At 37.5% G+C, this 16313-nt stretch overlaps 1 protein-coding gene across 2 annotated transcripts in view; it reads left to right on the top strand.

Annotated features, from left to right (window-relative positions):
* LOC150098312 (uncharacterized) overlaps positions 1-16313 on the top strand; it is a 733595-nt gene that overhangs the window by 583461 nt on the left and 133821 nt on the right. For both annotated transcript variants that reach the window (XM_090404774.1, XM_090404775.1), the window contains exon 33: positions 14902-14937. In XM_090404774.1, coding sequence (XP_090260900.1) covers positions 14902-14937 — 36 coding nt within the window. The remainder of the gene's footprint in view (positions 1-14901; positions 14938-16313) is intronic.

Raw genomic sequence — 16313 nt, 5'->3', positions numbered from 1 at the left:
AACTTTATACTTAGCATCATTGCGCTGGTATTCCTTGTTATTTGCCTATAACCAATCTGTTCACACCAGCTTGAAACAATTCTGTGTCAATTACATTCCTTATCACTCTCCCTGACTTTGCGTTATCAGCAAAAATAACTGAATATTATTATTATTGCATCCTCCATGCAGTCAGGAGATCAGCATGGGAAGTTCATTCAACTGACAACATATATGTCGTGCCTCAGGTTTTTTGCCTTCCCCTCTTTTTATAATCTCAGCTAAATTAATCCAATAAAATCCTCTCATTAACATAAAAGTTTCTATCATATCAACTCTTTTCCTGCAATCCACATTTTTACCACTCTCCATAGTCAGTAGTCCAAAGTCCTAATATTGTCTTTGTTACTTGCCTCTGGACCCTCTCCAATGTCTCCACATCACAATGAAAACCAGGTAACCAGACTTGAGCACACTTGTCCAATGTGGTCTGAACAGTGCTTTTTATGGTGGCACAACCACTTCCTTATCTTTGCATGTTAGAACACTTCTTTTCATAGCAACACTATGAGGTGCAGCTCTTTCAACACTACCAATATGCCCTCAGTCTTCAGTCTACTGTTTCATCACTCCCAGATCTCTAATCTCATCCACTTTTTGCAATATGGTACCATCGGTATAGTACACAGCCTTGTATTTCTGCACTCCAAAAGGCAACACCTTGCACTTACTGATGTGAAATCCAGAGCCCCACTCCTTTGTCCAAGTAAAAAGTCTATTCAAATCTTCCTGAAGGGAATTAACATGAGCAGTGCTACTTATAATTCTTCCAAACTTAGTATCATCTGCAAACAACTGAAGATCCCCAGTCAATCCACATGATATATCATTTACAAACAAGTTAAACATCAGAGGCCCAAGAACAGAACCCTGGGGCATGCCACTGGTTACCCTCCATTTTTTGGACACTGCTCCATCATACACAACCTGCTGGTATCATTAAGAGAGCCAATCTCTGATCCATCTAACCAATATACTATCTATTCCCATCCTCTGCAGCTTGTACACCAACTTTTCTTGTGGTAATCTATCAAACGCTTATGCAAAGTCCAAGGATATCACTGTATATGTTTCTCCCTTATCTAACACACTCATTACCCTATCATAAAATGCAAGTAAATTGCTAAAACAGGATCTTTCCTTTACAAATCCTTGCTGGCCATCATAAAGAACTCTTTGTCCATCAACTCAATCCTGTATTTTATTCCTCACCAATCTCTCCAACACCTTGACTTCAATTTCATTAAATAACTAGCTGAACGGCATAGCCAACTGTGGTACACATTCTTTAAGGATGATACATTGCAATATGTCATTCATTCCCACAGCCTTATTAACATCTAACTCCACCAAACACCTGATACATCTCTGATTCTTTCACTTCCAGTTCTCATAATACAGTGGTACCTTGGATTGCAAGTAACTTGGTCTGCAAGTGTTTCGCAAGACGAGCAAAAATTTTTAATAAAGTTTAACTTGATAAACGAATAAATGAGCGACGTCTTGCAATATGAGTACTGTATTACCTATATGCTTTGTCTGCCCAGCGTCACGTGATCACAAGCCATTCGGGATTGTTGCTAATTGTCTTGCATGCGTGGTCTCAGTCGGCATACCTCATTCGTATAGTCAACATTCGTGCTAGCATTGTTGACCACGTGTGTGTGTGTGCGTAAAGCATTTTTTTATTTTATTTTGTGTTCAAATGTAGTGACTGTTCTTTATTGACTGTACTATGACAATAGCCCAATCAAGAAAAGGGTTGAAAAGGAAGGCGGTAAGAAGAAGAAGGAGATGATTACGGTGGAAGTTAAGAAGGAAATCATCGGGAAGCACGAACAAGGTATGCAAGTCGCAGTCATCGCAAGATTTTATAAGAAGTCTAGGGAGGTGTAAAATGTGGGAAACAGTGCAAAATTTTGTAGAAAAGCACCACCTGAGTAAGGCTGTAGCAGTGCAAGCGATGAATCTGTTTAACGACAATGCAATGTCATATTTCCGTGAAATCCTCAAAAGGTGGCAAAAGCAAGTGTCATTGGATAGGTTCCTTGTTAAAGTCACACAAAAAGAAAAAGAGTCAACAGATAACAGTGATTCCGTTAGTGACAATGAAAGTCGTCTTACCCAATACAATTACTGTAATATGTAATTGTAATGTAATTAATAAATTTGATTACTTTATGTATTTTGTATTAATCATTTTTATATGAATATTTTTGAGTTTTGGAACGAATCATCTGAGTTTCTATTATTTCTTATGGGGAAATTTGCTTTGATATATGATTGCTTTGGATTACGAGCACGTTTCGGGAACGAATTATGCTCGCAAACCAAGGTACCACTGTACTTGCCTCTCTTCTATATATTGCACTGCATCATTTACACCAATATGATATATGCTGATAAAGTGCTCATTCAATAATTCCACTATATCCTTTGCAACTGTTATTCTGCTGCCATGACTATCCACCAGTGTCAATCTGCCATAATTATTCTTTCTTTTGCTTTGCCATATAGCAGAAAAATTCCCTTGATATTTTTATGCTAAATTCCCTTGAAAATTTCCTATTGCCAATCTCCTCTCATACTGCACCTTTTGTTTCTTTCTTTCTTTACCATACTTATCACCTTTCTAGTCTGCAGTTTATACTCTTCATGGATACAATCATTACCAACGCTCTTGTTTCTCCTTCATAGCCTTTTATTTTCTAACACAGCTTGCTTTATTTCATTTCATCCATTTCACTCCTACTCTATTCCCCCTCCATGTGGGGCACCTGTTCATGGTGGAGGGGACCTCCCAGTGATGGTACTGGCTCTTTCATTCTTCCTCTTTTTCTTTGCTTTTCTTCCCATATTCTTTGCTCTACTTCTCCTGAGTCTTTTTTACTATCCTTTTTTCCAGACCACCATCACTGGGATCCAATGCCCTGCCGCCGTGTTTACCATGCAGTGCGACCCGTGGACATCCGGAAAGGGGGGATCCTGGCAGTCTTGCACTACTTTGGCTCCTGCTTCAGCAAGACCGGCGGCCCTGGATGGCCCAGCCAGGATCATTTGGCTAGTGGGCTTGCCTGCAAGGGTCAAAGGTGTTGCAATAAATCTCTCACCCATGGTCCAGGGTCAGGATCCTAGGCTTGCTGTAGTGCCGGTATATCATCCGGAGTAGCCATGGCTCCATTCCTGAGCTCAGGCAGTGGGCTTCCATGTGTGGCTCGATGGTGGGTGGAGAGCTCTGACTCTGAGCCAAAAACTTCTTGAGCATGAATCCTTCATCCTCGTGTTTCAGGGGGCCCTAACAAAGTCCCAACCAAGTACTGATACCATAGATACAGCATATGAAAACAGAAGTAAGAAACAAAAGACATATCATCCTTACATAAATGTACCAACATTTTTAATCATTCATGCTACAGGTGAAAAACCAATAGGGAAAATGTCACCCTTTTTTATTCAAAAAGGTTTAGAAGGACTGGCAGGACCTCCCAAAACTGTTAAAAAATTGCATTCTGGTGATGTTCTTGTGGAAACATTGTGTCAGCAACATTCTGAGAAACTACTGAGAGTAACAACGATGGGTGGAATGTAAATTACAGTAACACTTCATAAAACACTTAACTCCTATAGAGGAGTGATATCAGAATGGGATCTCCTTGATGTTCCTGATGAGGAAATATGTTTAGAACTTAAAGATCAAGGAGTGACAGGTGTGAGGGGCATCTCCTGATACGTACGGATGGTCGCCTAGTTCCAACCCAGAACATCATCCTTACTTTTGATACAACTAAGCCTCCAATATCTGTAAAAGCAGGGTATCTCAGCTGTCCTGTTAGAATGTGCATCGCTAACCCACTGAGATGCTTTAAATGTCAGCGATATATGAACATGTCCAACTGCCTGTTGTAGTTGTACTACCTGTGCTCAATGTGGTAGTAAAGAGCATGATAACAAATCTTGCTGTGCAAAAAAAGCTAAATGTGTCAACTATCAATGAGATCATACAGCTTACTCTCGTGCATGTCAGAAATCGAAAGATGAAAAAGAAATACGAAGAATGAAAACAGAGCAAAACATAACATACCAGGATGCAAAAAGAAAGCTAGCCACTATCACACCTGCTCTGAGATCCTCTTATGCTGAGAAGGTAACAATTAAGAAAGTGATAGCAGAAACTCAAACTTGTATGTCTGTTCCACCATCTGATATTTCACCATACCTGCACCTTATGATCACAAGTACTTCTCTTTTGAGTACATGACCTATGGCCTTACTCCAGAGACAACTCCAAAAATGATCCCATTCGATGAAAACCCCCTTGTCAAAAAAATTATGGCAAAATATCACTTAAAGATAAACCACCAGATACTCCCACAGAAAAAATGGATACTTCAGTACCCAGTGAAAGTAAACTAAACTTACCAACTGACCCTAACACATCAGACATATTGAATACTCTACCAGAGGAAGAGATGGATACTGGCAATCCATACTTCCCCAAAATAATTGATAAATATAAATATGACAAAGATAAGCCCTCAACCTCCCAAAAACCACACAAGTCTATAAAATCAAAACAATAGGAAAATTTGTACAATGAAACTGTTGTGGATTTTGCCAGAATATCAATGATATCACGATTTTGTTGCAGAAACACAAACTTTCTGTTTCTGTCTATAGGAAACGTACTTAAGATCCAATGAGGACCTACTTTTAGGAATTTCACTGGTGTATGCAAGGATAGAACTGGAGGTGGTCTTGCTCATGCAGGAGTAGCTATCCTAGTGGGCAGTCATATTCCTTTCCATCATGTCCAACTTAACACTTCTCTGGAAGCAGTAGCGATTAGCTTCTCCGTGGGATTTCTTATTACGGTATATTCAATTTATTTACCACCAAGTGCTGAGTTAAATGAAATTGATCTTGATAACCTTATCTTGCAACTTCCTGAACCCATACTTTTGATGGGTGACTTTAATGGTCACAATACTCTATGCAGTAGTGCCAACACTAATAGATGAGGTCGAATCATCGAAAGAATTCTTGATAATAATATCCTCTCCCTTTTAAATAATAAAACTCAATACATTCTTCCATATGCCTACCCATTCATATTCAGCAATTGATCTTACAATCTGCTCCCTTTCCATTCTTCCACTGCTCATGTGGGATATTGAAGAGAACATATATGGAAGTGATCACTTTCCTGTTCTCTGCACAATGTCGTCACAGGCACCATGTTCACCCACACGGATACCTATATGGAAAATGGACCAGGCTGACTGGAATACTTTCTCTCATCTTGCAAAATTTAATGCTGATGCCATCAGTCAAATGCTTATCAATGAAGCAGTAAAATATATAACAGAGTGCACTGTCCAGGCAGCAACAACCTCCATCCCAAAAACATCATCTCGGTTTCCACTCTATCCAAAGTCTTGGTGGAACCCAGAATGTCAGACAGCCAGAAAAGATCAACATAGACCATGGGATATATTTCGTAGATATCCCACCACATCAAACCTTATAGCTTTCGAGTATGCTCGAGCCAAAGCACGCTATGTGAGGCGTCGGAGTCAAAAACAATCATCAATCCAATTTACTACATCAATTAATCAAATGATCATTCCAAAAATTGTATGGGGTAAAATCCGGAAAATGAAAGGCAGATATAGAACATGTTGTTTGTCTACCTTAGATCATAATGGAAGTGTTATTGCTGATCCCAAAGCCATTGCAGACACTCTGGAAGAACATTTTGCCAGAATCTCAGTAGCAGCTTCGTATCCTCCTGAATTTTTAATTCTGAAAGAACAGCAAGAGAAACAAAGGCTAAATTTTTCTACCAATCTTCTTGAGCCATACAATCAACCATTTGTGAAGGAGAAACTATAAAGAGATCTCCTACTATCTCACCCTAGTGCAGTAGGGCATGATGACATCCATTATGAATTGATAAAACATCTACCATCATCTTGTATGGGTCTCCTTCTCTTACTGTACAATAGAATACTTACAGAGGAAGAGTTTCCAAATTCTTGGCATAAGTCAATTGTCATTGCTATCCCAAAACTAAGAAAAGATCCAACACAAGTAAATAATTATCAACCCATTGCTCTGAACAGCTGTCTTTGTAAGATACTAGAGAAAATGGTTAATGCCAGACTTCTCTGGTATTTAGAAAGCAACAATCTTCTCTTCAATACACAATGTGGGTTCCGTAGACATCGCTCAACTTTAGACCATTTGGTTTCGTTTAGAAACTTATATAAAATATGCATTTCTGAAGCAAGAACACCTGGAGATATGGCATATTAAAAGACCTCTATAACTTGGGTCTTAAAGATCACCTTCCTGTATTTATTAAAAACTTTCTTTCCAGGCTAATTTTCCAAGTCAGAGTAGGAAATACGTTATCTCGATCATATCATCAAGAACAGGGTGTTCCCCAAGGCTCTGTCTTAAGTGTGATATTTTTCGCTGTTAAAAGTTAACTCAATCACCAAACAGCTTCCTTTCACTGTAGACAATGCTCTATATGTTGATGACTTCACAATTTACTGCCACTCCTGTAACATGAAGGTAATTGAAAGACAACTTTAGCAAGCAATCGACCATGTTTCTCTGTGGGCTCTTAGTAATGGGTTTAGGTTTTCAACAGAAAAAAATGTCTGTGTACGCTTCTGTCAAAAACGCATCCTTCACCCAAATCTCCTGAATTAAGAATGGGATGCATTATTATTCCAGTAGCTACAGAAGCCAAATGCTTGGGCCTGATCTTTGTTAGCAAACTTACATTTCTAGCACACATTCGTCGACTAAGAGAAAACTGCAAGAGAGCATTGAACCTTCTTCGCACTCTATCCTCTACTGAGTGGGGTGCTGATTGAGCTTTATTGCTCCACCTTATCGTGCGCTTATATGTTCAAAACTGGATTATGGGTCTCAAGTCTATGGTTCTGCAACACAGAGTAACCTGCGATGGTTACTCTGTGTTGCAGAACCATCAGGGTATACAGATAGCAACTGGTGCCTTTCGCACATCACCCACTCAGAGTCCTTATGTTGAAGCAAATGAACCCGCTCTATCACTTAGACGGAAACAGTTGTCTCTTAATTATGCCCTAAAGATAAAGTCTCCCAGATCACCCTACACGGACTAGTCTCGTTTCTCTGCACTGGGAAGCTCAATATCACACACTTCAAACTGCCATATGTCCTTTTGGTATGCATATTAAAGAGACTATGCAAGCTCTTGGTATAAATGTTAACAACATTGCCTACACTGAATATAACAGCAACCCTCCAAGGCAGGTTTGCACACCATCCTGCAACCTCTCACTTTGTCAGCTACAGAAATCTCATACTCCATCATCTGTCTACCTCCAATTGTTTAATGCACACAGAGCAGCACACTCTGATTTCTTGCTTATCTATACTGATAGTTCAAGAACTAATACCTCTATTGACTGTGCTACTGTGTTTCCTGACATTATTATCTTACCTCCAACCAGATCCCACCTAATTGCAGTAATTATACTGCAGAGTTACATGCCATTCAGCTTGCACTTGTTCATATAAAAGAAAACTGCTACCAAAAGTGTATAATTCATACAGACTCATTGAACTCTTTACAAGCTATCTCCTCTCCTCTCCTATGCATAATCCACATCCAGTACTTTATGTGGTATTACGCCTGTTTTACAAAATGAAAATGCTTAATTTTAATGTTCAGTTGTGTTGGATTCCCAGCCATATTGGTATTAAGGGAAATGAGGCTGCAGATGAGCTGCTAAATCAGCTCAAACTTTCTCCACGTACTGTTTTACAGTACTATATACAGACTACAGTTTATATGATCAAAACTAATTGCTCAGTGGCAGTCATGATGGCAGGAAGCATTAACAAACAAATTATATGACATTAAACCTGAAATCAAGCATTGGCATTCTTGTCAATGAATAAAGAGAAGAGAGGAAGTTGTTCTCACTAGGCTCCGCATAGGTCACAGTCATCTTACACATTCATATTTTCTGAGAGCTAATGACCCTCCCATGTGTGAAAAATGCAATACACATCTCACTATTTATCATAAACTGGTAGAGTGCCAGCACTTTGCACAAGAGAGGAATGAAATTTTTGCCTATCTGGCAAGACCATATACACTCAGGCAGATGCTGACAGACTTGGGCAGATTGTACGATGTTTTTAATTTTTTACAAAGAATTAATTTATACAAACACATTTGACTGTAATTTTGTTTATATGTAAATACTGTATTGCTTCACTTAATTTTTGTACATATATATTACAAAATATGTAATATTTTGTGATGTATATGTGCAGGAGCTGAGTACTAATGTATATATTATTCATTAGGTTAATTTCTTACTTTTTTACCAATCATGTATTTCTGTAGCCTTGTGTTACCTTGTTGTAATTTTGTTAATATGTAAATACCACACTGCTAAACTTAATTTTTATACATACATATTGTATAATAATTCCTCTTTAACTGTATGTATTACTGTAATAACATTTGTTATAATCTTATTGTGGTAATCTTATATGTAGATACTGCATTCCTTGGCTTGGTGTTGTACAGGGCAGGTCCGAGAGTATCTGATGCCCCTAGGCAAAGAAAATTTAGGCGTCCCTGTACATCAGGGGTTCCCAACCCTATGCCCGCGGGCACCATGGCACCCGTCGACCAATTTGTGTGCGCTTGCCGCTGTTCAACCGTGTGCCGTATAGTTTGAAATAATCACACAACAATTCATGGCATGCTATATGATGCATGCGTTAATGACACATGATGAGTATTAAACGCATACAATGTAAAGTAGACGCGCATTCGAAGTTGTCCATTCCAGTTTAGGAACTGGAATATCATCATATTCTCCTAATTATGAAGCACTGGCCAATGAAATGCAATGCCAAAGATCACAATAACTTACATATATATATATTTAAATTTTTATATAATGTAAACTTTTAAGTAATAAAACATTTGATTATAATGTAAACTTTGTATGTATTCATTTAACAAACGAATTCAAAAAATTTTTTTGAAAAAATAGATGGTGCCCGTTGCCCTATCGGTATTTTAGAATGTGCTCTAGGAAACAAAAAGGTTGGGAACCACTGCTGTACATTGTCTCCATATATATATTTTGTCATACTCACAGAAGCACACGTACACCTACACATGTGGATATTTATAAAAATAATATCATTATGAACATTAAAAAAATTTTATTAATCTAAATCAATACATTTGTATACATATATGATTACTCTTAAAATCTGTATAGCAAGAAAATTATTACATCTCAAATACAAAATTATGAAAAAATAATCTTTCAGGCTTTTGCTTTGGCAAAGTTTGAATTCATTCATCTATATCGATTTTATATGCAATTTCATGCTCTGTAGATATTATTGCTAGATCAGTGAAATCTTAGCACCCCTGGGCAATTGCCTAGTTCGCCTAATGATAAAACTGTCCCTGGTGTTGTATATGCATTTTGTTCATTAACTTGTATTGTTGTCTAATTATGTACTGCCTTAAATGCTGCAGTAATTTTGTTTCTATGTAGATACTGCATTGTCCAACTTAATTTTTGTGCATACATATTCTTCTTATTATTATTATTACTACCCCAAGACCTCACTCATGCAGTCAAAGACTCATCTGTGAGGTCCTTTTATCACAAACACAGCTCATCATACCGTGCCTTGAACACATTCAAACTCCTTGCAGACACGACACTCTCAGGCAAGGCATTCCAATCATTTAACAACTCTGCATGAAAAAAACCTGCCTCTCGCTCCCCTCCTCACCCCCTCTTTATACAGTTTCCAGGGATGACCTCTGGAAACCCCTGATCTCCCACTATTTTCTGTAGAACTTCTCCAGCATTGATCCTATAACAACCCCTTACCAAACTTGTAGGTCTCTATCATATCTCTCCCTCTTCTTCCTATCCTGAGACTCTGCAAATTGCATCTTCTCAATCTTTCCTCATATTCGACATTCAAGAGGTCAGAAACTACCTTAGTCAATCACCTTTGGACCCTTTCCAACGTCTCTTCAGCCTTCTGAAAACCGGGTGACCAAATCTGGGTACAATAGTCTATGTGTGGCCTAATCAAAGCCTTATATCAGTGTCCTTCTCCACATCATTCCCAGAAGCCTTTGTGTTGTCTTCACAATTTTGGCTATGTGTCCCCTAAATTTCAGATCGTTATCCACAATCACCCCCAGATCTCTTATTTCTTCCACCTCCAACAATATATCCTCACCAAGCATAAATTCTGCATCCCATCTTTGTTTTCCAAATTTTAAAACCTTACATTTTGCAACATTGTACTCGCATCTCCATTTCCCTGCCCAATCATTAAATTTATTCAAGTCTTCTTGAAAGGCCACAACATCTTCACTACTCTTTATGATTCGTCCCAACTTTGCATCATCTGCAAACAACTGAATATCTCCATCCAAATCTACACCTGTACAAGTTAAACAGTAATGGCCCCAAAACAGACTCCTAAGGCACTCCACTAGTGACTTTTCTTTTCCTGGATATCGCTCCCCCATACACAACTTGCTGATACCTATCAGATAGCCAATCTCCAATCCAATGCACCAATCTAATATCCAACCCTGTCCATTCCAGTTTGACTATCAAATTATCATGCAGTAATCTATCAAAAACCTTTGCGAAATCTAAGTATATTACTGTGTGTCCTTCTCCTTTGTCCAAGGAAGCAGTCACTTTATTGTAATAAGGTGACAGGCTGTAAAAACATCTGTTATAATTTTAACTATATGTAGATACTGCATTCCTTGACTTGTACACGCATTTTGTTTATTTAACTTGTGTTGTTGACAATTTTTGTACTACTGTAACCTTTAACCTTGTGTGTTGCTGTGCCCTCTGCAGCAGTTCTGTTTTTATGTAGATGCTGCTTTGTGGAACCTAATTTTTATACAGGCATATTGTTTAGAATTTTCTTTAACTGCTTATGTATAGTTGTAGCATTTGACAAAGTTAAAAGAAATATATTATTTAACATATTAAAAGAAAGACAAATACCAAATAATATCCTAAAAGCTATCACAAGTATATATGAAAATAATCGAATACAAATAAGATTAAATCACGAGCTATCATATATGAGAGAGATAAACCAAGGGGTCTGACAGGGATGTCCCCTCTCAGCAACTCTTTTTAATATTTACTTAAATAATAATAATAAAATGGAATAAAAATATACATCAAAGAATTAAACTTTCTCCTACAGTGAACTTAAACACCCTCCTTTTTGCTGACGACCAGATAATAATTACAAATTCTGAAGATAACTTACAGAAAGCCATTTTAGATCTAAATGAGATAGCCAAAGATTATGGTATGATAATATCAACAGAAAAATCAAAAACTATGGCCTTTAAAGGACAAGATCCAGAACTAAAATAGTAATAGATAACAAGATCTTAGAACAGGTGAATTCATTTAACTACCTAGGATGTATGATCACATATGAAAATGAAAAAGATATAAACATAAAAATTGCAAAATATTTAAAAATAACAGGTGTAATTAACTCTATATTTACACCAAACCTAGTTAAAAAACAAACCAGACTAAAATATACAATACATTAGCCCTACCAGTCTTAATGTATGGAAGCAAAATCTGGACAATAAAACATAATGACAAACAAAGATTAATAACAGCAGAAATGAAGTTTATGAGAAAAACTGCAAAGTGTACCCTATTTGATCACAAAAGAAACAAAGAAATTATTATTATTATTATTATTATTACCACCCCAAGATCTCATGGAGTCAAAGACTCATCTGGGAAATTATGAAAGAATTAAACCAAGAACCAGTAATAGAAAAAATTAAAAAATGTAAACATAAATGGATGGAACACATTCAAAGAATGAAAACAGAAAGATTACCAAAACAAGCCTTAAAGTACAAGCCATTAGGAAAAAAGAAAACCAGGACCTCCTCTTAAACGATTCAACGATGACTTCTAAGGCGGGAACAGGCATACTAGACCTAAATCCTTGATACGTGTGATGATGATGATGTATAGTTGTAACCTTAGTATGGCACAATATGACCTTTGTAGTTTTTGTGCCTAATAAATTATTAACCAACCAACCTACTCTATTTTCTTGCTCACCCCTTGGTATGCAGTTATGCATTGTTTTTGTCAGATACTGCCTTGTGAGTTTCCATGCATTGAAAGCATCTTTATCGCTCAGCTGATCTACCCAATGTGCTGATGCTAACTGACTACACAGCTTACCATAATCACCTGCGTTATACTTCCACATATATCCATATTCGACAGTAACCTTTTCTGGTTTCATCACTTCCCAAACAAGTACCTCATGATCACTCTCACATGACATCATACCAAAGGCTCTCTCCAGTAGCATTGATATACATATTAAACAATAGTTCAAAACCTTGTAGTACACTAATGGTCACCCTCCTCCTCATAGATTCAGCACCACAATACATCATTTTCTGATGCCTATTAGTCCACAACTCTTTCCAATCTGTCACAAGTGTATTTTGCAAACCATCCCTTTGATTTTGTATAAAATCTTTGATCTGGAATCCTGTCAAATGCCTTTGCAAAATCAAGAGATATTGTGGCGTATCCATTCCTCTTATCCTGTTATCAAACATGTGCAGATTGCTACAGCAAGACCTACTTTCAGCATACCATGCTGTCCTCTACAGAGGACCCAACTGTGGTCTACCTTCCTTTGGATGCAGTTTATAACCAGCTTTTGTAACACCTTGATGACTGTACGAAAAATACTAACTGGTCTATAAATCATTGCAGCAATCTTAGCTCCACTCTTGTATAATGGAATTTTCTTTCACATCAATCTATTATTTGTCAGATCTGCAGTATTAATTTGCAATTTCAGTTTTTGAAGCAACAGGTTTTTACTTTACTTCTTGAATTGACTACCCTATTCAATATTTTTGCTTGAGAGGCTAGATTCCACATTTGTTGATCATTCTCACACCCACACACATATGCTCACCTGCATCCATCCTAATCACTTAAGTTTTCCTGACTTTGCACTTCAGCAATCTTAGAGAACAAAGCTCTTTCTAGACACCTAAAACCAAAACCATTTAGGTGCAGTCCATCAACATGAAGATGACTGTGATACTCAGGCAAAAATTCTACTAATAAATAATATTTTATGTGAATTAATTCCGTTATTATCATTTTAATTAATATGTCTACTCACGGTATCTCCTTACTGAAACGTATAAAAGAAATCCTTCTTTCTCTCAACCTCAGATCACAGGTCTACAAAACCTACATCATTCCTTCTGCACAACCTGCCTGTTGATTCATTTTCTATCAATGCCTTCCTTGTCATTTCACCTCTATCACAGTATGGAAGGAGACTTGCAATCTTCACTTTCTCATTCTTGTTTTTCACTTCATCCAACAATTCCTACACATCTTACAACAGATCTAAGATGCAAGAAGTATTTATCATGGAATACTTCTCACGTCTTAGATCATTAGTGCCAGCCAAGACAATTAGTTCTTTTGACTTACCTTTCTTTGTCCAGATAGCATCACTAATATCATTAATTTTTGCACCAGGGATACAAGATTTTGTTATACTTTTATTTGGTACTTCTTGGATAATAAAGTATCATACAATTTTTTTTCCTTCACTTCTTTCTCTTATTTATTCACATGATCTCAATTCTTACCTCAGACCATGTGCTTCTTTTTCTTCTCAGCCCTGCTAATCTCTTGTTGTTTTTGCAAGTTTTCAATTCCGTGCTTTGTTCTCTGAAGGATAACATGCAAGCACAGTATTTCCTTATTAAAGTCCACTTCATTCTCTTGAACTTCCACCGCCATTGTCACAAACACATGTCAACAAATATCAGAATTAATGTTGACTGCTGCCTACACACAACACCATCTACTGCCCACCACCATTAGAATTTTTGTCTGTAAACTTTATGTGTCCTCCTTTACCTATATGTGGCAAATCAACCATGATGAGAAACCTGAATTTCTTGGAGAAAAACTCTGCTATCTCCATATGAGATCAGCTAACTCACCTTCAATAGAAAAGCCCATGTAAAGATTCCTCTCATCATGACGAGAATTGAACTCAGGTCTTTTCTAGTCCCAATGTTCTTCCATTTGCATTGATTCCTCATTCTTGGCTACTTGATCTTTGAAAAAAAAATCTATACTGCTTATTATTGCTTTTTAGTGCTGATTTTTTTCCAACCAACTCTATTAGAACAGTTATTCAGTTTCATTAACGATCTTAAAGACTGAGAGAGATTTATTTATATGTATAACATTATCGTAATAAAGCAGAGTAGAATTTAATCCTCTTAATATAAGTTTAATTCCCTTTCTGTCATAATGACAATTCTTTCTTTTACTACACGTTATTCCCGCTTCCTATGCAGGGTCCACGTGTTACTTAGATGTGACTTCTTGTTAGTACCACTCCCAACCGGCCTGTCGCCTAGCTTGCTGCTGGGGGGATATATTTTTGACTGTACCAGTGTATGTTCATGGGGCCGATTTGCCTGTTGCAGGATGAAAAATGCCAGATAAACTGGTGGAAAAAACCCTACTGCCTGCACCCAAGACCGGCTAACTTGGCTATGGCTGAGGAAGACATATTAAATAATTTCCTCGGGTTTAACAATGGATCGAATATTTAAAAATATTGATTTGGATTTCTGAATGCACAGTTATAATATATAGATTATTGAAAAGCATTGAATTTACATATTAACATTGTTGTTTTGTTTTACAATTCCAGGGCTTAGAAGGACCACCAGGACCTAAAGGGGCACAGGTATGTTTATCAGCAACTATTGTGATAACTATGATAAAATGCTTTGTACAAATTTCATTGGACTTGTAATGTTTTACTTATACCAAAACACAGTCCTGTCTTCTTTCCTAAAAGAGATAATTCTTCTCACTTTTTGATAACGTTTCATTCGCCAATCAGTCGTTTTCTCTTTTTGGAATGACTTTCACATCTAGCATATCCTAGCATAAACACATCACATCCATAGTCTCTTTAGCCTCCAAAAAAAAAGCTAATATTCTTTTTTGTTCAAAACAGTCCTCTTCTGCACTCAACTAAGACTTCATAAATCCAAAATCTGCCCAATTTTAGAATATTGTTCTCATATTTGTAATGGAACACCATCAGAATGCTTGATTGTATGTAGAAGAGAGCAGTTCACTTAATAGATGATCCATCTTTCAATGATTCTCACTCTCTCCCCCCTCTCTCCCCCCCCCCTCCCTCTCGAACGTTACTTCCCATTTTTTCTGAATTATGTCTTTTTATTATTATTATTATTATTCAGGCCTCCATGCAAGAGACTCATCATGGGAGGACCTTCCTAGGAAACACAAAGTCTATCATACCACTCCTTGAACTCATTAACCGTTCTTACTCTCACCACTCTATCAGGCAATGCAGTTCAAGGTTCAACCACCCTCCACGCAAAGAAACCACTCCTCACCCTATTGCTCACAGCTTCCTTTTGTAACTTCCAGGGATGATCCCTTCTGATCGCTCCTTCCTACTGTTACACCAAGCAAAAGAGCTCTCCATTGTCGACCCTGTAACGACCTCTCAACAGTTTAAAAGTCTCAATCATATCACCTCTCCTTCTTCTCTCTACCAGACTCTGCAGTCCAGATACCTTCTACAGCCAATCCTCATAACAAACATCGTACAGTCCTGAAACCATCTTTGTTATCTGCTTCTGTATCCTTTCCACAGTTAATTTATCCTCTTCAAATCCTGGGGACCAAATTTGAGAACAATAGTCTAAGTGTGGTCTGATCAGGGTCTTATACAACGGAATGATAACTCTTTTATCTGTGCAGGTCACTGTCCTTCTCAGTATTGCAGCAATCCTCTGTGTTACCTTCACCACCTTAGCAATATATCCCCTAAATTTCAAGTTTCTATCAATCATTATCATCCCCAGGTCTCTTGTCTCCCCTACTTCCTTCAGTACAGCTCCTCCAATTGAGTATGCACCCTCCTATCGATGTATCCCAAACTTCAAGATTTCACAGTTTGCTGCATTAAACCAACATCCCCATTCATTGACATAGCTGTCCAGTTTATTCAAATTCTCTTGCAGGGCTGCCACATCTGCACTATTAATAATAACCCTGCCTAGCTTCACATCATCTGCCAAC

This window comes from Typopeltis vanoorti, chromosome 15, assembly GCF_054136105.1.
Source record: "Typopeltis vanoorti isolate ZY-2024b chromosome 15, IOZ_Tvanoo_1.0, whole genome shotgun sequence".
In the NCBI taxonomy this organism is placed as follows: domain Eukaryota; kingdom Metazoa; phylum Arthropoda; class Arachnida; order Uropygi; family Thelyphonidae; genus Typopeltis; species Typopeltis vanoorti.
Note: the sequence above shows the minus strand (reverse complement) of the source record. Positions and strands in the feature narration are given on the sequence as shown.